Raw genomic sequence first — 21,424 nt, 5'->3', positions numbered from 1 at the left:
TGGTCATGAATTTCTATGCATTGATTATAATCTTTTGTTTAAGAAGGAGACAGTGGAAATAGTGTTGGATTTGGTGACCTGGTTTCAGACCTCAGTTCTGCCTTGTACTACCAATGTAACCATGGGCAAGTTACTTTCCATCGCAGGACCTGTTTCCCAATCTGGACAATGAGAGAATTGGACTAGATGATCTCTGAGTTCCTTTGCAGTTCTAAATCTATGATTCTATGAAGTTGTTGTCACTTTTCCTCAGCTTTGGTACTCACACCTCATCAGTATCACATAAGACACTCTATTTCCCATCTCCAGGTATGTTCATCCATTATTCCCCCATATCTGGAATTCTCTGCTTTATCATCTCTACTTCCTGGCTTCCTTCAAGTCCCAGCTAAACTTTAATCATCCACAAGAAAAATTTCCTGATCCGTCTCAATCGCAGTGCCTTTCCTCTTTTGTTTATCTACAGTTGTCTTGTATATATCTTGTTTGTACGTAGTTTTTGTGTGTGTGTATGTTGTCTCCTCTGTTAGACTGTGAGCTCCTTGAAAATAGGTACTGTTTTTTTTTCATTCTGTGTACCCCTTAAGCATTTAACACGTTAAGAAGTGCTTGCTGAGTGACTGATTCAGAACTCCTATGCTCCTCTAGTCTTGTTCCATGATAAAATATAGGAAATAGCTGGTCATCAAGCCTATATTTGAAGACCTCAAGTAAGGGGCACCCACTACCCCTCAAAGCATCCCCTTTATTCAATGAATATTTGTTTATCACATCCTATGTGTAAAGTCTTGTTGATGTTGAAGATACAAAGAAAGTGTAATAACAATGTCATCTTTTCTCATTAGACCCAATAGAATCATCAATTTTCAGGAAGGATGACTTAGACATCATTTAGTACAACCCCCTTAATTTAAATATGTACTTTTTTAGGCATAATGAACTCTCACTTCGAAATTGAATTTAGATGTTTCTAGTCACAACATGCTGTGGCTGCACGATTATGATTTTAGTTTCTCTGAAAAATACAGGATGGAATTATGTCTGCAAATTAATCAGAGATGATATGTATTTCATAAAATATTTCTGGAAATCGAAGCATAAAATTTAGCTAATTAGCTTAAGAGTAATAACTTGGTACAAAGGAGAGAGCATTAGGCTGAATAGAGTTGGGTTCTGTTCCTGGATAAGCCACCAACTATCTGTGTGTGACTTTACATTGTCATTTGACTTTTTTTTTTTAGGCAATTGGGGTTAAGTGACTTGCCCAGGGTCACACAGCTAGTGAGTGTCAAGTGTTTGGTCTGAGGCTGGATTTGAACTCAGGTCCTCCTGACTTCAGGGCCAGTGCTCTATCCACTGTGCCACCTAGCTGTCCCCTGTCACTTGAACTCTCAGGGATTTAGATGAACCAATCTGTTAAATGAGTGGGTTGGATTAGATGATCTCTAAGATTCTTAGCAACTTACCCTCTCATCTCTCCCTCTTCCCTTCCCTTCCCTTTCATGTCCCCCTCCCCCCTCCAAATTCAGAGAGGTTTTATATTTATTTGTCATACCGACTGACGGCAGTAGCAACATAATTTAGCGGCAGATTGTATGTGCTATGAAGAAGAAGAAAGAATCAAATATGAAAGTAGTAGAAACAGTTGTATCAAGGATCTCGTTCTTTTTTTTAGGTGGAACACATCTCTGAACTTAGCATTCAAGCAAAATTGCAAATTGTGATTTGATTAAAAAAAAACATTTTGCATCATACAATGGACAGGTACTGGACTCATGATTTCCCTGGTAAGAAGAACTCATATGTGAAGAAACTCTCTTGATGATTGTCATCTTTTCTGCAACTTGTAGGCTTAATGAGTTTCCAAAGTCACTAAGAGGTGACGATAACCTACTCAGAGTTACAAAACTGGCTTGTGTCAGAGGCAGGACCTGGGCCCCAGGTCTTCCTGGAGGAGAAACAATTCCTTTGTCCATGACGCCAACCACACCACACAAGCGAGACAGAAATGCACCTGCCGGGACTGTGTAAAATGAGCGTGTAGAGTGAGCATGGTGGTTTATGTCTCCTTTGTTCTTTTCTCTTTGGCAGCTCCAGAAGTATTCCAGGTGTTTATGGATGGAGGCCCAGGATACTCCTACCCTGTAGATTGGTGGTCCCTGGGAGTTACAGCTTATGAATTATTGCGTGGTTGGGTAAGGAATACTTGCTATTCCCTAGTAAATGGGAGTCAAGAGTTTAGAAGCAGTTGGGTGTGACCTGTAAAATAAAAGTGTAATTCCAGCAATAAACACAAGGCTTTGTACACAGTCAGTGCTTAATAAATGTTTGTTGTTTGTGCACATATTATACTGTATCTAAATCGGAGAAGAGTCCTGAGTTCAAGTGCTGGCTCTGCCTCTTACATAGAAAGGTAGCAAGGTATAGAAGATAGAACACAGAACTTGGAGCCAAAATGATGAAGATTTAATTCTCACCTCAAACCTTTACTACTTATTTGAGCCTGAATTTCAGCCTCTCTTACCCTAAGTTTCCTCCTCTCTGAAATAGGGATCATAATAACACCTATCTCATAAGGTTCTTTTAAGGTTGAAAGAAGAGTGCATGTAGATAGATAGATAGATAGATAGATAGATAGATAGATAGATAGATAGATAGATAGATAACACTTTGCAAACCTTAAAATATTAAACAAATGTGATCTATTATCAGAATTACTGCATGGCTATGGTATCTTTTCTGGGACTCAGTTTTCTTCTCTGTAAAATAATAATGATAATAATTACTTTAATTGCTACATTAAGTCCTTTTGTTTTTACGACAGCCCTGTCAGCAAAGTAGGTACTGAAAGTATTATTATTCCCATTTTAGAGAAAGGGAAACTGAGGTGCAGAATATCAAATGCTATTAAAACCCAATGTTCTTTGTAAAATAGCAGTAAATGACCTATAAGGCCTCTTTCTGATGGTATGATTCTAAGTCTTAGTTCTTTCATAAAATGTACTTATTGTGTGCATGTTTTCCCTAGTATTTAAAAATTAAAAAAAAATTGAGTTCCCTAAATTCACCAATCAGGACAACAGTAATTTCCTTCAGAATTGTTAAGTGCTACAGGCTTTTTGTAACTTTCTTTGCTCCATTGATCTGTGCCCTAAGAAGGTAATGTCATAGTCTGCGATGTAAGGATGAGCCATAGGATGTAGTCATCACCAGAGCATATGTTGCTGAGGTAATCAATTACTGAGAGAAGTTTAGAACAGAACTTTTCAAGGCATGGCTAAAATTCCCAGGCAATTAAAAAAAAGCAGCTAGGTTTTCAGTCATTCCTTTTGGGTCATAGCTATCCCCTAATTCTCACAAAAAAGACAAGCATTTTCCTCAAATAAAGTGATGGCTCAATCTCTCTGGCTTTGGGCATCTGTGGTTTCATTTTGAATTCTGCCAAGAGTCTTCTTTTCAGGGAGTCCGACAGCACTTTGAATAGGCTTTCCCAATGGGGACCTTCAGTTTCTGCAGCCTAGAAAGTGTCAGCTTGATGGAAGTCATTTCTTTTTTCCCATTTTGGTCCAGATCTGTAATTTCTTTGGTGTAGGGCACTCATTCATTCAACAACTATCTATCCAGCACCTACTTGCTATGTGCTAGGCCCTATGCAAGGCATGAAGGATATAAAGATAAATAGGCAATGGCCCCTGTTCTCTGGGAGCTCTCATTCTCTCGGGGGGAGACATATAAGTTGAGGAGAAAATACAAAATCTATGCAAAAGCAAATACAAAATAATTTGGAGCAGGAGTCCAATGGGGAGGGATGGGAGAATAAGGAAATACTTATACTTAATAAGGAAATACATGAATACTCTTGTCAGTCAGTCTAATAGAAAGAACCATTTCCTAGAATTATTAATAAACATTTATTAAGCATCTGCTATGTGCCAGACACTGCACTAAACTTTAGAGATACAAAGAAAGGCAAAAATAGTCCCTGCCTTAAAGGAACTTCCATTCCAATGGGGGAATAATACACAAAAGGAAGCTGAAGAGGGGGGAAGTAGGGAAGGTACCTTGCCCTTGGGCATGATGGAGAGTTCCAAAGGGGTGGAGGGAAGAAATGATGAATGGAGGAGAAGAAATGTGAGCTGAGCTTTGAAGGGATCACAGAAGGCAAAAATGAGAAGAAAGACTATTCCAGGTGTGAGAAATAGCCCATTCAAAGGCAGCAAGGCAGCAGGCGAAATTTCATGTATGGGGAGCAGACATTATATCTATTTGACTGGAATAGTGAGTACATGGTGGGGAGTAATGGGAAGTCATCCTAGAAATTGAAGTTAACTTTGGGTTGGCCCTCTCTGCTCTTAGCTCTTGATAAGACAGTCCCTCTCTGCCCCTCCAAAAAATCTTTCTGAAAAGATCTTTCTAAAAATGAAATGGGGAAGACCCAGGAGGCAGTGAGTTCCTGATCACTGCGGGTCTTAAGGAGAGGCTGCATTATCACTTGTTAAGGATGTCGTAGGTTGGGATATTTCCTGGCACATATTAGTCACTTAATAAACATTTATTGATTGAGAGTTCATGTTTCAGATAAGAGGTTGAGTTAATGACCTCTGAGGTCTTTTCAAGCTCTAAGATTCTACAATTTTTGAGCTGAAGCTCTGGGGAAGAGAGAATTGTAGAAAATAACTCATATTTCCACAGTACTTTTCAGGTTTGAAGAGCACTTTTTTCACAATTACCCTTTGAGATAGCATATCAAGGATCTATGATTTCCCCATCATGGAAACTCCTGTGTTCAGGTAACCATCTATAACTTAGTTAAGAAGTCTTAGGGAGTGGTCCAAGTCTTAGAAAGGATAAGTGCCAAGATTATGGCCACACATCTATGTTAGGGGTATTTGAACCAGTGTCTTTCAAACTTGAAGTCCTAACATTTTGTTCACTATAGCATATTGCCTCCTGAGGTAAGCAGTACGGATCTTATTATCCCTATTTTATAAATTAGAAAACTGACTCTCAAAGGAGTTAGGACTTCTCTATTATCAACCCTATAAATGGGCCGTTTCTCATAGGTGATATTTCAACTATGACCTTAATGCTTTTGGACAGGCTGCTTCCCATGCCTGAAGTGCTCTCTTTTCTAATGTTTGTCTCCTGGCTTCCAGAGATCCCTTAAAGACTCAGTTCAAATTCTGTTGAATGATTGAAGAAGGATTTGAACCCAAGGACCCTGACTCCAAGTGTCACATTCTACCCACTGTCCCACATTGTTTCTTTGAAGTTATTTACTCTCTGCGAAGTCCCTGAAAATCTTCATTTGTTCCAGTTTAGAACTGTCTCTTATAAAACAATTGCTAACACATAATAAAATTGATTTAACTGTTCTTCCATCTCCCATTCTGACAGAGAAGCTCAGGAGAAGGGAAATGACCATTCGAAAGTAGCAGGAGATTGGTAGAAGAAAAGCAACATATTCCAGGGACCTGATAATAAATCCTTGAACCATTGCCCAGGCAGGATGTACTTGCCTCTTTATCTTGGCTTTGGGAAATGTTTAGAACACCCACTTCGTGGTGAGAAAAGCTCCATTTTTGTAGATCAGACTGGAAATGAGGGTGCTTTGCTCCATTCTACAAGAACTCCTGTCTGTAGCTCTGGGGCTCTTGTGCCAGATGAAGCAGTATATTCAAATTAGCCAATTTTGTTATTTTTTTTTTTTGTTCACGCCAGATGTGCTTCCAAAACACGCGTCCTTTCTTAGCCGGGAGGAGTAGCAACCTGGTGCAAAGTCAGATAAACTCTGGACTACGAAAGTTAAGTGAGAGAGATGATGAAATGGGGTCAGCTGGAAGAGGAGTTTGGACTAGTTGGGGCCACAGGTGGTGGATGAGATGCCTTTATTTGTGCTAGTAATGAAGGAAACCTCTTAGAGCTTTATCAAGTCTTCGAGCTACTTAAAGGCAACAAACCACTTAGAACACAAAGATCCTGCCTTGATGCTTTTTGCTGAAAACAGTGAAAGGGTTATTGATACTTGGAAGTCTATATTCTACTGTGTGGACAAATTAAGGGGCAAATACATCCTGTCAATTTAATACAACAAACAACATTTTATTAAACATCTATTGCAGATCAGCATGTGAAGTTCTGGGAAAGAAGAAAAATAAATAAATAAAGCCTTTGCTCCCTCCTCCCCTTCTACTCCATTTATTTATTAAATACTTTCTCTATACAAAACACTTTAAGTCTCATGGGAAATACAAAGGGAATTATGATGTAGTCCTACCCTCATAGAGTTTATGCTCTAAAAGCTTATTGCTTGTTCTACTTTACTAGCAGCAGTAGGCAGAGTAGGAGAAAAGAGCAGCCGGGTGTGGGGGGAAAAGTTCCACTGAGGCAGCTGGGTGGCCTAACTAATAGAGGGTTGGACCTACACTCAGGAAGACCTTAGCTCAAATCCAGCCTCAGATACTTACTAGTAAGGCAAGTCCCTTAACCTCTCTGTGTTTCTGTTTTTCCATCTATAAAATAGGGGTAATAATTGCATTGACGTCACAGAGCTTTTGTGAGAAACAAATGAATTAGCTTATAAATCACTTTGCAGACTTTAAAGTGTGATATAAGTGCTAGTTGCTATTTATTATTATCATCATTGTCATCATCGTCATCATCAATGCGTCATTAATTGCAAATGGAAAAATCATAAACCAAAAGGTCAGATTAGGTCAAGTCCAAGGTTTCTTTTCATGGTTGAAATCCCAGGAGCTGACACAAGTGAGAAAAAGCTGATCGCAGGAGCAGAGTGGTCGATATTGGATCAGAACAGTGTCTGTCAAAGGACGTTTGTCTGACTCAGCCCATCTCCCCAAAGCTTTGTTTCTTTTTGGCAGCTATTTACATTTACATTGTCACCCTACACTGACTTGTTGGCAGGGTCCTTGACCAAGTCCAAAGCGTGTGGCCTTGATTCAGTTATGCAAGTAAGTAATGGGTTGAAACTCTGAGTCTGGGGGGCATGCTAGGCCACATTTGTAAATAATTTTGATATAAAATAGAACATTGTATGTTCACAGGAAAGGTTCAAAAGAGATATTAGTGTTCAGATGAGAGATAATTCCCTTTTGACTCAGCAAATGGGAGATATATAAGGGTGGGAGGTTGAGGACACAGGGAAGGATTTAGTAGGTAGGACTTTGGAAGTGATCCATTTTCTACCACATCACATTATACCACTCATAGGGCCAGTTTGCCATGCTTTGAACACAGGATAATCTCAAAATGTTTGTTGCTTTGAATATTAGTCAATGAAAGACTTCTAATAAGACTTGTATGGTCTGATGCTGAGTCAAGTGAGCAGAACCAGGAGAACATTGTACACAATAACAGCCACATTGTGCGATGACTAACATTGATAGACTTAACCCTTCTCAGCAATGCAAGGATCTAAGACATCTCCAATGGCCTCATGGTGGAAAATTCTACCCACATCCAAAAAAAGAACTATGGAGTTTGAATGCAGATCAAAGCATACTACTTGCTCTTTCTTTTTCTTCTGTTGTGTTTTGTTTCCTCTTTCTGGTGGTTCCTCCTATTGGTTCTAATTCTTACTTACAACATCACTAATGTGAAAATATGTTAAAAAAAAGACATCTAAAATAGACAAATAATAATCAAAGATATAGAACCCAATTCTCTATTCTGTGGTCTTTAATGATATTATTACATGTCTATGTTTAACATTAAGAAGACAGAATTTCTTGAAAAAATATTCAAAAACTCAAACTTTTTTCCCTTCAAGATTATTAGTCCTATACCAATCAGGGTGGTTTAATAGCATTTTGCTATATTAGAGAAATCCAGTTCTTATGCCGAACCTGATTGTGAAGTCTAAGGCTGGTGTTAAAGGTTATAAATGAGAAGCAGTAATAAAAGGAGTTATGTTTTAAATCATGTTCCCTTCTTCCCCAGAGGTCCCTCCATGCTTTAAATACAGATCTATGAACATGTAAAATACTCTCACATTAAAATACTGGTTAGAAGACGGAGGAAAAAAGAAAATCAAAAAAGAAACCCTAAGTATTTCCAATAAACAGCCCATAACCTCCTCACATTTGATTAAAAGCTTGGTTATTCAGCATCTTATTCCTGACCTTTCTACAAAAGGTGAGTATTTATATTTTGGAGATGAGAACTGAGACTGAAGAGTGGGAGGGAATAGGACAGAACAGAGGTAGCGCTTTTCTCCAGTACACGCCTATATGGGCTGCCAGATTAAGCTCTCTAAAAACCAGCTTTGATTATGTCACTTTCCCATTCAAAATATGTTTTTTTTTCAATTGGTCCACATTTTTTATAGGTAAAGATAAATCTCGTTTCCTGGAATTAAATCAATTTAACTCAACAAAAGGTTATTGAGTGCCTACTACATATCAAGGTGTCTGGTCACAAAGATGAAAAAAAAATGATACACCCAGCCCTCCAAGAGGGTAGAATCTAACAAAGATCTAGCATGTACACAAGTAAGTAGATACAAGGTAGGATGTAGTGAGGGCAACAGAGTAATCCAGATAGTATTCTAGGAAAATTTGAGAAGGAAGAGAAACACTCTCAAATGAAAGGCTCAGGAAAGACTTCACAAGGGCCTGAGCACATGAATTAGCCTTTAATGAATTGGAGGAACAGAAGTGCCTTTCTATTGTCTTATGTGTGGTGATTACTTCTGGTTCTTTGGAGACCCCTGGGTTCCACGTCACACAACTACATACCACCAGTAGAAGATACGAAAATGACTACCACACATGGTATGGAGGAGTCACAGTCTCCATTACTGGGGAAACTATCCTAATCAAGCAGCTCATAGATCCCAACGAGCATTTTGATTATTTAAAGTTCAAGGAATAGAGAAGAGCCTGAGAAAATGCAAGGAATTGGGAAAGAGCCTAATGAGCTCAGGGGAAAGCTGATCATTCACTTTGGTGCTTAGGGATTGATCTAAAATATAGCTGGAAAGGCAGGTAGAAATTAGCTTTTGTAGGACTTTAAATGCCAGACTGAAACATTTTTGTAGCATAAGTAATAGGGGGCTAGTGAAGATTATTTTATTAAGTAATAAGGTAATCAGGCATGAGTATTAGGAAGATTATATTTCCAGTCATGTGAAGGATAAAATAGAGAAGAAAGAGAGTGTAGAAATCAGGAAAACTATTAAGAAGTTCTTAAATCTAAGAACTCTGATCTTCAGTGACCAAACATGATTCCAAAGGGTTGATGATGAAGTCTCCTACCCACCTCCTAACAACACAGGTGATGCTCAAAATGGAGAACAAAACATACACTTTGGGACATGGCCAATGTGGGGAATTTATCTTGCTATTCATTAGAAAATTTATTTTATGGTTTTTTTTTTCTAATTTGGAAGCAGGCATAAGGTAACAAGGAGCTAGGGATAGGGTAGCCAAAAAAAGAAAGAAAGAAAAGAGAGTAATTGAAGAATTTTTAAATGTGCAAAAGAAAACAGGATGACCAGGGAAAAATCACAGAAAAGCAGGACAACTTTGCAAGTTACATGTTGAATTTATTGTGTGCTTTAAAAGAAATCCAACCTCTACATAGCAGAGATTCTCAGATCAATCTATAATCCTATTTTTGTGTTATAAGGAAATACTCATTTTATTTAGTTTTTATCCTAAAAATTATTTATTATTTAATGATGTTTTTATTATAGTTAATATAGCTAGCACAGTGGCATTGTGAGCAGAAAGGAGAAAATGGATGTGCTCAAGATATGGAGGTAGAATTGGCAAGAGTTGGCCACCCCACACTTTGGCCCTAACCCACCTTCTCAGGGTGATCTCCTTCTACCATGTTATTTGAACCCTTTCATACCAAAAAGAAATGACAACTTTGAGCTACAAATTCATTCACATTATGTAGCATTTTAAGGTTTGCTCAGACTCACCAAGTGCCTCTCCAATTTCCTCTCAGTGGTGTTTATTTTCAGTTCTTCTACTGGTGTTGTTATATGGCTGTGAGACTTGGAACACAAGGCTCATGAAGGACATGAGAATGAATATGGCACAGAGGGCAATGGAGAGGCAAAGTGGGAAGTAGGTTGCAGTCTGAAACAAATAAGGAACTTTGAGGAAGGGGTATCAAGACTATTAGCAGAGAAATGTGTAGTCTAAAATGAAGATAGGTAAGGGATAAAAGGTAGACTTCGATACTCTCCTTATGATGTCAGGATAAGGTGAGGAAGGCCTCCAACATGTTGGGTTGCTTATAATTAACTTATGGAATGATCTGAAAAAGAGTCACATGAGCTGGTCAGGCATGGATGGGTTGGGGTCTGAATCATTCAATCAATCAACAAGCATTTATTTAGCATCTATTTTTGCCAGGCTGGGGAAACAAGTACAAAGAATGGAACAGTCCACACTCCTAAGAAACCCTCATTATAATAGGGTAGACAATGTGCATATCTATACACACAGAATAAATTAAAAGTGAATAAACACAAATAAATATACAATCATTAGAATGAAGTTAGTTTGGAAGGGAGAACATTAGCGGCTAGGGGAAGAGGAGGGATTTGGAAAGGCTTCATGTTAAAGATGGTGCCTGTGATGCATCTTAAAGGGAGAGGGAGACCAAACAGTGTGAAGAGAAGGAGAGTTCATGCTGATCATAGGGGACAACCAGTGTAAAGGCAAGAGAGATGGGAGATGGAGTGTTGTATGTGAAGAACTAAGAGAAGGCTAGTTTGGCTACTGCATTACAGAGTATGAGAGGAAAAGTAATTTCCAAAGACGTTGGAAAGATATATTGACACAGGGTTCTAGAGGGATCATCATTGCAGGGGAGGAACATGCAAATTAATGTGATCATAGATCCATTTGAACATTTTGGGTATTTAAAGATTGCAAAGTGCTTCACCAAAGGTATCTCATTTGATCCTCCAAACAACCTTGTGAGGAAGGTGCTATTATTATCTCTGTTTTACAGACTGAGAAATTGAAGCTTATAGAGGTGGTGACTTATTCATGATCACTTGTGTGATCATGAGGTTTTAGCGTCTGGTCTTCTAGATTCTCTATTTAGTGTTCTATCCACTATCATGTCATGTTCAGTTCAATGATTCTATAGACTTTTATGGAACAGGGTATCAAGTTAAATACTTAGAGGGAGATGCAACTAAGTCATGGTCTTTATCCTCAAAAGACTTACAAATTACGCAGGGGGAGGGATGGTGGAAGGCAGGATAAGACATGGGTAGAGGAGACATTGAGGAAGGGGAAAGAGCCAAGCATGACTCAGAGGTTTTGAGGTTGTGTGACTAAGAGACTGATGAAGACAATTTAATGGGAATAGGAATGTTCAGAGGATGAACAGATTTTGTCAGGGAAAAGATAAGTTCAAGACATCTTGTTGTTTTGCATTAGTTATTTATGCCGTTATTTGACTTGTCATGTGTATAAAGTTTTTACCCCCAGCTAAAAAGTAAACTCTTTGAGGAAAGTGACTGAATCACTTTGTGCTCCCCACAGCACCTGGCATAATGCCTTGCAAACAATATGCTAGAGATGAATATGAAAAAAATGTTAGAGATGAAAAGGATTTTAAAACATCAAATGTTGGAGCTGGGAAGAACTTTAGAGCATGGAATTTCTGACCTAATAGAGAAGTTTGAAATCTTTACAGATGACACCCAGGGAAGTGTAGGGAATTGCTAAAGTCAGTCACGTATCTATATAGTGGGAGAGGCAAAACTTTAATATAAGTCTTCTGACTCCTACTCTAGTCTTCTCCTCAGTTTCCCCAGCTGCATCCTTAGACATTCAATGATTCTCAAGAAATTTTAATTTTGTAGTGATCTATATACACTCTGCCTATGTAGATGGTCTTTTTTTGGGGGGGAGGCATAGGGATGTAGGAAGGTGATTTTATTGATATATGGGAGGACCTGTGAGGAAATTGTCTTTATCTATCAATGTGGATTGGCAATCATTCTACAACATATAGTCTTAGAGAGGTCCCTGGGGCCATGTGAGTTCACTTGCCTTTTTTCAGGATCATATAGATAGTATATACCAGAGAGGAGATGTCTTTGAGTGGTGCTATGCCAAAAAAGTTAATCATTCTAAACTTAGATGAAGTTTTTAGCTTTAAATCTTTAAAAATCTTTTAAAAAAATAGATTTTTCAAAAGCTGAATTCTGACCAAAGGCTCTCTAAATAGCAATGGCTCTCTTTTACGCCCATTATTGAACATAAACTTATTTGTTTGGCATTTATATTTTGTTCCAACCTTCCTATTGTTCCAGACTTCTCACACATTACTCTTATCCAAGAACTCTAAGATCTACTTATGCTGGACAGCACTTACTGTTCCTCACACATGACATTCCATATGACATTCATTGTCCTCTCCACATACTCACATCTCCTCCTTTTATTTTTCTGTGACTAGTACCATCATCCTTCAATTCACCTTGGTTGTCTCTGATTCTTCCCTCTCTTCATCTGTATTCAATCAGTGACCAAGTCTTGTTGTTTCTATCTTTACATTGTACCTCTCATTAGCCCCTTTCTGTCTCGTACAGCTTTGCCCCCAGTCCAGGCCGTTATCATCTTTCATCTTTTGTACTAGCTATATCCCATTCCTAGATTGGTCTCTCTCCTCTGCTCAGTTTTTTAAAATCTGTTGCTTCCTTCAAGGCTCTTCTCACCTTCTGTAGGAAGCCTTTTTCAGTTCTACCGGCTCTTAGTGCCATCTCCTCTAAAGTTATCATCCATTGACCCTGTATGAAAGTTTCTTGTATGCCTATATATATATATATATATACACACACATATATATATATATATGTATGTTGTCTCTCTCATAAGAAAGTAAACTCCTTGAAGGCAGAAACTATGATGTTTCCTTTGGATATTCAAAGCTAGTGCCTGACACATAAGTGCTTAATAAATATTGATGAAATGATGGTTGAATAATTAGATTCTCAGAAAACAGAAATAGTTCATTACTGACCCCAAATTTGAAGATTTTCCCACCTGGGAAAATGTGCCAGAACTTATACTCCACTGGAAGAGTCCTCAAGAACCTATATACCATGAGGAGGCATCAAAGAAGGGATTAAGTGAAGAAATAACAACTCACACATTTATCTACTGCTATAAGTTCTACAAAGCACTTTCCTCAATGATCCGTTGCGGTCCTTAATAGGGCAAACATCATCATTTTATAAATAAGGAATCAGAGGCCCTGAAAAATGAAATTATTTTCCCAGGGTCACAAGGCTCAGCTGATGGTTGGGTGGATTCAGTAGGAAGGCCAAGTTCTCAGTGCTTTTTTCTTCCTTTGTTTGCAGAGACCTTATGAAATCCATTCAGCCACGCCAATTGATGAGATCCTCAACATGTTCAAAGTAGAACGCATCCACTACTCCTCCACATGGTGTAAAGGAATGGTGGCATTATTGAAAAAGGTAAGGGAGGGGAGGCTCACAGGGCCCCAGGGCCAGACTCAGCCTTTGTAAGCCCAAAGTTCTGGGAGTCCTCTACGGGCCTGATAAAGCGAGAGCCCCTAGGTATCTTTATTCCCTACTTCGTGGACTGACCAAATTTAAATGAATAGAATTTTTAAGATTACTAAGTAAATTAAGTTTATTAAATTTATTTATTAAAATTAAAATTTATGTATTTATAAAATTTAATTTATTTAATACTTAAAATTAATCATTAAGTCAAATTATTAAGTACTATCATGTTAAAAGTACTTCTAGGTACTAAGGATACAAGAATGAATGAAAAATAGGCCTATAAATAAATATATATGTATATATGTATATGTGTATGTATATGTGTATGTATATATACATATGAACTTTTATGATACAAGAGGGTGAGTGGGTGGGATACAACTTATGACTAAATAAGTATATATATGCATATATACACATGTACATATACATACATGTGTGCTTATTTATATATGTGTATGTGTGTGTGTGTGAGTGTATGCTATTGTGGAGGAGCAATGGAGCCCTGACAACTAAGAGTTCAAGAAAGTTACTGAAGGAAGCTAGGGGTTTCTAAAGCACCAAGTCTAGACATAGGGGCAGTTTATGCAGAGGCATTGAGGCAGGCTATAGATGCCCAACTTTGGAGAACAGCAAGTTATTAAGCTGCCTTGAAAATAGAGTGGGTAAAAAAAATAATGTACAATAACCCTGGAAAAGTAGGCTTGAATCAGATGATGAATGGTATTAAATATCAAACTGAGGAGTTTGTATTTTTTCATTGAAGAATTAGGAATTCCAGAAGGTCCTTGAGCAGGGGAGGGGCATGATCAGATCTGAACTCGAGGAAGATTATTTTGTCAGCTCTGTGGAAGGCAGATTGGAAGGTGAAGCAACTAAATGAAGTTTAAAAGCTGGGAATCTAATGAGGAGATTCTTATAATTGTCAAGAGGAGGGGTAATGAGGGCCTGAAACAGGGTGCTGACTGTGGGAGTATGCAGAAATGGACTAATAATGATGTATTATAGAGACAGATTCAACAAGAATCAACTACTGATTGGATATAGGGTGTGTTGAGGGGAAGGACAACTGGAGGCTGCAAATGGAGGAGAATGGGAGGATGAAGATAGTATTAACAGAAAAAGAAACGGAGGAGGTATGGGTTTGGGGGAAGATAACGAATTCTGTCTTGGGCAGGTCAAGTTTTAGAGGTATACAGGACAGCCAGTTTGAGATGTGCTACGTGCTGCTGGTAAGAAGGGACTAGAGGACAAGAGAGAGAATAGGGCTCTATATAAATCTTGGAGTCATCTGCATAGAAATCTGTAATTCAATCCAGAGAAGCTGATGAGATTAAGAGAGAAAAAGAAGACAAATCAGGAGGGAGACCTGGAGGATATCCACAGTCTGTCAATAAGCATTTAAGTGCCAAGAATTGTACTAAGCTCCAAGGATACACTGCCCCTTCCATAAAAAAAAAAAAAAAAAAAAAAAAATCCCAGTCCCTGTTCTCAAGGAGCTCTTAGTTAAACGGGGGATACAATATGCAAACAATTAAGTACAAAGAAGGTAAATATGGGATAAATGGGAGAAAATCAACAGAGGGAAGGCACTAGTATTGAGAGAGATCAGGAAAGGCTTCACATTGAAGGTGGTATTTTAGATGCAATTTCAGGCCAGGAAAGCGTGATTAGTGACTGGCAACAAAAGATTAGAACTTTATTATATATTTAGAAGGAATAGCAACTTGGACACAATAGATTGGCAGTTTCATGTACAATCAACTTTTTTTTCTATTTTACTAAGTTATGGAAATGATTGCTTTAGTTCTTAAATTCAGAATAAAATAAAAATTTAAAAAAAAGACCTCTTACTAGAGATGTAATTGTTCTGCAAATTTCAAAGTCATGTGGAATACAAGATTCTTTTTTAAATTTTTACCTAGGGAAAAAGGAAATCCTGTGGAAATTTCTGCAAACGAATAAACAAAAAACCCAATCCTTCAATTCTTTATTTTTTTAGCTCTTTTGCATATAGGAACCTACTTTTCCAGTTTAGCCAAAGTGAGCCATACTAGCCTACTTTTTTATAGAATTTTATGGTTACAAAGCACTTTCCCCATTAATGTATGAAGTAGATAATTACAAATATTATTACACACATTTTTTTCAGATTATAATGCATACTTATATGGCTGCTAATAGTGTGCAATACACACTATGCTGGGAACTTGGGGAGATGTAAAGTTTAGATAAGACATAGTACTGGTCTTAATGGAAGTTTATTAGGAAAATATAACAGATCTCCTATCTTTACTATATGAATTCTGAGGTAAAAAATCATAAAGGGCTGCAGGGCAAAGAAAGTTTCAGGAAGGAAGTGGCATCTAAGATGACCTTGAAATGATGAGTAAGAATTTGGTGGAGACCTGGGAAAGACTTTAATTTAGAAAGGCCAAGGTCACCCACTGCATTCTAAGCCATCACCAATCATCCTTTTTCTCTTGTCACTGGACTTTGATGACTCTGGAGGAGAGAGTAAGGCTGATGATTTTGTGCAGCTCTGCCTCACTTAAAGCCAATTCATGTGCAAGTCAAGACATCACCCTGCTGATGTCACTGGTCCTCTTTGAGAACAAAGGATGGACAACAAGAAAATTTTAGTAGGCAAAGAGCAAGAGGGTGGAAATAACAGGTACAGGTAACAACACATGCCTTGTCACAAGGATGGAAAAATACAGAAAGGTGGGGACAGAGGCAGAGAAGGGACTAGTTTGTGTGGAGGGGGATTAACATAAAATAAGACTGGAGAAAGGCAGGGTAATAGTGAATTATGGAGGGCTTTGCATAACAGGCAAAGGACTATGAAATTTATTTGGTAGATAATAGGGAAAAATGGAAGTTTTTGTTTTTTGTTTTGTTTTGTTTAGCAAAGAAAGCTTAGAGAGTACATGTGACTTGTTCGTGGTCACAGACCTCTTAGTGACAGTCAGGACTTGATCCTCAATCTTCTGAATTCAAGTCCAGGGTTCTCTCTTCCATAGTACACTTGCTATTGGTGAAAAGGTATTGTTTTAGATCCCTAATGAAAAAAAAAAGGATTATACTAGATAATCTATCTCTAAGCTCCCTTTTAGCTCTGTATTTTTAATCATTTTTCTAAACTCTGGGATCATAGAATGTAGAGCTAAAAGAGATTAGCATAACCCTTGAATCTTGCAAATGGGAGTACTGAGACCTGAAGAGTTTAAATGACCTACCCAAGGTCATTCAGATAGTAAATGCAGAGCTAGGATGTAAACACTATTTTTTTAACTCAATTTTGGTTTATTCATAAAATTATATTGCTTGATGTATCAAATATCAAAGTTTGGCTAATTTAGAAAAAAATTAAGAATTTTTTTCCAAAGTATATTTTTAGTTACTTACAAATTGGGATACAAGCTGCTGTCCTTTAATGGATCTCTTAAATATTTCCAATTTTTAAGAAGTGGACAAAAATTGCAGACTAGAAGAAACCCCAAGTATAATAATAAGGTGAAGAAAATCATTATGTTGCCTGCACTGTGTCCTCTACCTCACCAATCAGGCACCAAAAGTGCTCCTCTTGGAAGAAAAAAAAAAGCTCAGAGAGGAATTCTGTTCTGTTCTTTTAATCTCTCTGACTGTCACAGGAGGCTGCTTCTCCGTTACGTGTCCCTGTATTCTCAAGTAAAGCTGCAATCTCAGAACACTTTGTCTCAGACAGTGTGATGAGCCCCACAGCTTATCAGAAACCACCTGAACTCCTCTTGGCTTCCAATTCCTATCAATGACACCAGGCTTGTGGCTCTGGAGTCACTTTTAACTGCTCCCTCTTTCTCCTCTCTTATTTCCAAGTCCTATATCATTGACCTTGGTAGTATTTCTCTCATGTGTTGACGCTTCTTCACTATTCCAACTAAACTAGGGCTGGGGACGGAGCCGTAATATCATTAGTATAGGGAAATTCAAGATAAAAAAAAAAAAAAAAACTCCCTCTGCCAATATAAGCTGAAACCCTTCCTGAAACTTAGGGACTTGTCTAGGACATTTAGAGGTTAAGGGACTTGTCCAGGGTCCTGGAGCCAGTATGTTTCAGAGATGGGATTTGAACTCGGGTTTGGCTGGTTCAGAGATCATCTCTCTGTTTCCATTGATGCTTCCCTCTTAACTTTGGAGTCATGAATGAAAGCCTGGCTATTTACATTCCAGCTCTGACCTTTGCATGCTATATATTCATGTAAAAATCACTTAATCACAATAACATAGATTCAATTGGCTCAGAAATCATCTCTCTGCTCACTGTGCAACATTATCTCACTGTTACTATATTAATAACCTGAGGACAGGGAGACCTGATCCTGCCATTTGTTGGTATGAGCAAATCACTTCACCATACAATCTTAGAATCAGAGACATAGACCTAGAAGGGATCTTAGAGGCCATCAAGTCCAACCCCCTTATTTTACAGGTGAGGAAACTGAGGCACAGTGAGATTAAGTGACTTGCCCAGGGTTATACAACTAATAAATATTCAAGGTAGAATTCAAACCCAGGTCTTTCTGACTTCAAGTTCAGTGCCCTAGTCACTATGTGATAAATACTACCTTTCCGAACTTTAGCTAGGTGGTATGGTGGTTACAATGGATGAAGTAAGGAAGACCTGAGTTCAGATCTGACCTCAGACACTTAAAGCTGTGGCATCCAGGTCAAGTCATTTAATCCCTGGTTACTTCAGTTTCCTAAAAAAAAGGGACAATAATAGTACTTACCTCCCAGAGTTGTAAGGGTCAAATGAGATGATTTTTGTAAAATGTTTTGCAAATGTTAAAGCACCATATAGATGCTATCATTATTTATTCACCTGTAAAAGGGGATAGTAATAGCTGAAATGATTACTTTGGTGTAATGAGTCTAAGATGGAATTATAAATGTGTAGTATTTTGAAAAGTTTAAGGTATTATTTTTATGGGGAAAAGGATGGGGTCTGGACCTATGATTTCATAATTAGAGTGAGCTCCCCATGAGGAAATTCCCTCCATCAATATAGCTTGGCATCTCTTTTTGCAACTTAAACAGTTGCTTTGGGATGTTGACAAGTTAAGCTACTTGGCCAAGATCACATAGTAAATATGTGTGTGTGTCAGAGGCAAAATTTGAACCTAGACCTTCCCAACTCAAAAATTATCTACTTATCTAAACCGTCTCTGAAAGCACTGTGTAATGTCAGGTGGTAGTAAAGGTAGTGATGGAGATGGAGGAGGAAAAGGAATAGGAAGTGTACTATTTACCTTGGAGATCTCATCAGCTCTAATGGTTTCAATTGTTATCTCTATGTTGATGATTTCCAGGTCTGTTTGTCCAGCTCTAACCTCTCCTAGCCTCCAGACTCACATCTCCAACTGAATATTAGACACCTCAAACTAGATGTCTCATAACCTTGTTGTTCCTCATGCAGTTCACCTCATCTGTCCACTCTGAGCATTTTCTTTGGCTGTTCTCCATGCCTGGAAAACTCTTCCTCCTTATCTCCAATTCCTGGCTTCCTTCAACTACCAACTAAAACCGCACCTTCTATAGGAAGCCTTTCCTGATCTGCTTTAATTCTAGTGCCTTTCTGTCCTTAATTATCTCCAGTTTGCCTTTTTGCTTTTATATTGTTTTTATATAATTGTTTGCATATTGTCTCCCTCATTAAACTATGTGTGGGCTCCTTGAGAACAGGAATCATCTTTTATTTTTCTTTGTATTCCCAGCACTTAACACAGTGACAGGCACATACTAGGTGCTTACTGATTGACTGATTTGCTTCATAACTTTCTGGATTTCTCTTCTCTGGGTTTCAGTTCTTTAATCTGCTAGTTGGGCTGATCTTATTTTCTGTTGAGTCAAGATGAATTTCTCAGAGCATGTGGGCCACCTGAGAAAAAAGGATCTAGATTAATGCAGAGCAATAATGTTATGATATATTGATTACTCTGACCTCTTAAATTTCAGGATTCTCATCAGACTTTGAACTTGTTAAACATATGAAGTGCAGAAAATCTTTTCTTTTTCTGTTTTGAAATCACAGCTCCTCACAAAAGACCCTGAAAGCCGCCTTTCCAGCCTTGTAGATATTCAGAGCTCTCCATATTTAGCCGACATGAACTGGGACGCCGTGCTGGAGAAGGCAATGACGCCAGGTTTTGTTCCAAATGTGAGTTGAGGTTCCCTTGGGTCCCTCATCCCAAATATCCCTTCCATTGATCCCACATATGATTCAGAATACTGTGCGCTTAGTTCTCCCTTCAATTTTCTAGACTTTTGGAACTGTAATATTGCAATATTCAATCGTAATATCACAATCATAAAAGCACCTCAGAGATCATCTTATTCAACACTGGCTGAACCTGGAGAAGTAGAACTACCTGTATGGCACCCGTGGAATGTAATCATCCAGCCACTGCTTGAAGACTTCCAGTGAGGGGGAACTCATTACATCTAAGACAGTCAATACTACTTTGAGATGGCTCCAATTTGTAGAAAATTCTTCCTTATATGGATATGAAATGTGCTTCTATGCAATTTTCACACATTATCCTACTATTGTCCTCCAGGGCTTATAAGCTTAAGTCTAATGTCTCTTGTCCTTGATAGACTTTCAAAGATTTAAAGATTGTGATTAAATTCAATAGACATTTATCAAGCACCTGAAACGTTCACAGCAAGAGGAAAGGGAAAATCACGTATAGAAAACTGGCTTGAGAGTCAGGAAGATTTGGATTCCAATTCTGCTTTTAATACAAGACTGGCTGTGTGACTTTAGGGAAGTTACATAACCTCCCAATGCTCCCAAGAAACTTTCTAAGACTCTAAATTGAAGAACAGTAACTGTTCTGCCTGGGTAGAGGAAATTTCTTCAATAAGAGTTCCAGGAAAGGAGATGAAAGGAAAAGAAAAAGAGGGAAGGGGGAAAAGAAAGAGAGAATGAGGAATAAGTAAAAGGGGCAAAGTATGAAAAAGGGAAAGCAGAAAATGGAAAAGGGGAAGGGGAAAGAGAAGAAAGGGGGAAAGGGAGCTGGGGAAAGGAATGAAAAGGGAAAGGGAAAGGAAAGAATAGGTAAAGAGAAAGGGGGAAAAGGGAAAAGACAAATGCAAGGCAAATAAAGTAAGAAAATTTAAGAAATATGTGGAAAGTATTCTGAAAATGGCAATGTAAAGAAACAGCATAGTCGTTTTCTAGGCTAAGCATTGCTACTTCTTTGTAGCAAATCTTACATGGCATGCCTTCAAATACCCTCACCATCCATTTACCTTTCTCTGGTAATGCTCCAACTTGTCAATGCCTTTCCTATAATCTGGTATCTAAGACTGCATACAATAATCCAGATACTATCTGCCCAAGATAGGGGACGGCAGAATTATTAACACCTCCACTAATTTTGCATATGATGATTCTATTAATTTAGGCTAACCTTTCATGATCTTTGGGGTTGTCATATCACTATTTTTTTTTTTTTTTTTGGTGAGGGCTACTGGGGTTAAGTGACTTGCCCAGAGTCACACAGCTAGTGAGTGTTATGTGTCTGAGGCTGCATTTGAACTCAGGTTCTCCTGACTACAAGGCCAGTGCTCTATCCACTACGCCACCTAGCTGCCCCTTGTCCTATCACTTTTGACTTGTATTGAGAATGCAGCCTACTTACAAACATAGAACTCACTCACTCAACATTTGTCTGCCATTTAAAATCCATTTGGATGTGATTGACCAGGGTGGATGGAAAGCTTCATTTCTGTAACTGGGGCACTTGGTTTCTCTTTGGCTACTTTCTGTCTCCTGTGATTACAAATGAAAGCATCTTCAATGAATGGCAGCTCTTTCCAAGTCATTGAGAAACCTGGGCTGCAAAT

At 38.2% G+C, this 21,424-nt stretch overlaps 1 protein-coding gene across 1 annotated transcript in view; it reads left to right on the top strand.

The window, feature by feature from the left end:
- The window catches only part of STK32B (serine/threonine kinase 32B), a 264,794-nt gene that overhangs the window by 218,172 nt on the left and 25,198 nt on the right, over positions 1–21,424 (top strand). The window contains exons 5-7 of the mRNA XM_027836560.1: positions 2,092–2,195; positions 13,361–13,477; positions 19,605–19,730. Coding sequence (XP_027692361.1) covers positions 2,092–2,195; positions 13,361–13,477; positions 19,605–19,730 — 347 coding nt within the window. The remainder of the gene's footprint in view (positions 1–2,091; positions 2,196–13,360; positions 13,478–19,604; positions 19,731–21,424) is intronic.

The sequence above is a fragment of the Vombatus ursinus genome, unplaced genomic scaffold, assembly GCF_900497805.2.
Source record: "Vombatus ursinus unplaced genomic scaffold, bare-nosed wombat genome assembly UNPS02014818.1, whole genome shotgun sequence".
Classification (NCBI taxonomy): Eukaryota; Metazoa; Chordata; class Mammalia; order Diprotodontia; family Vombatidae; genus Vombatus; species Vombatus ursinus.
Note: the sequence above shows the minus strand (reverse complement) of the source record. Positions and strands in the feature narration are given on the sequence as shown.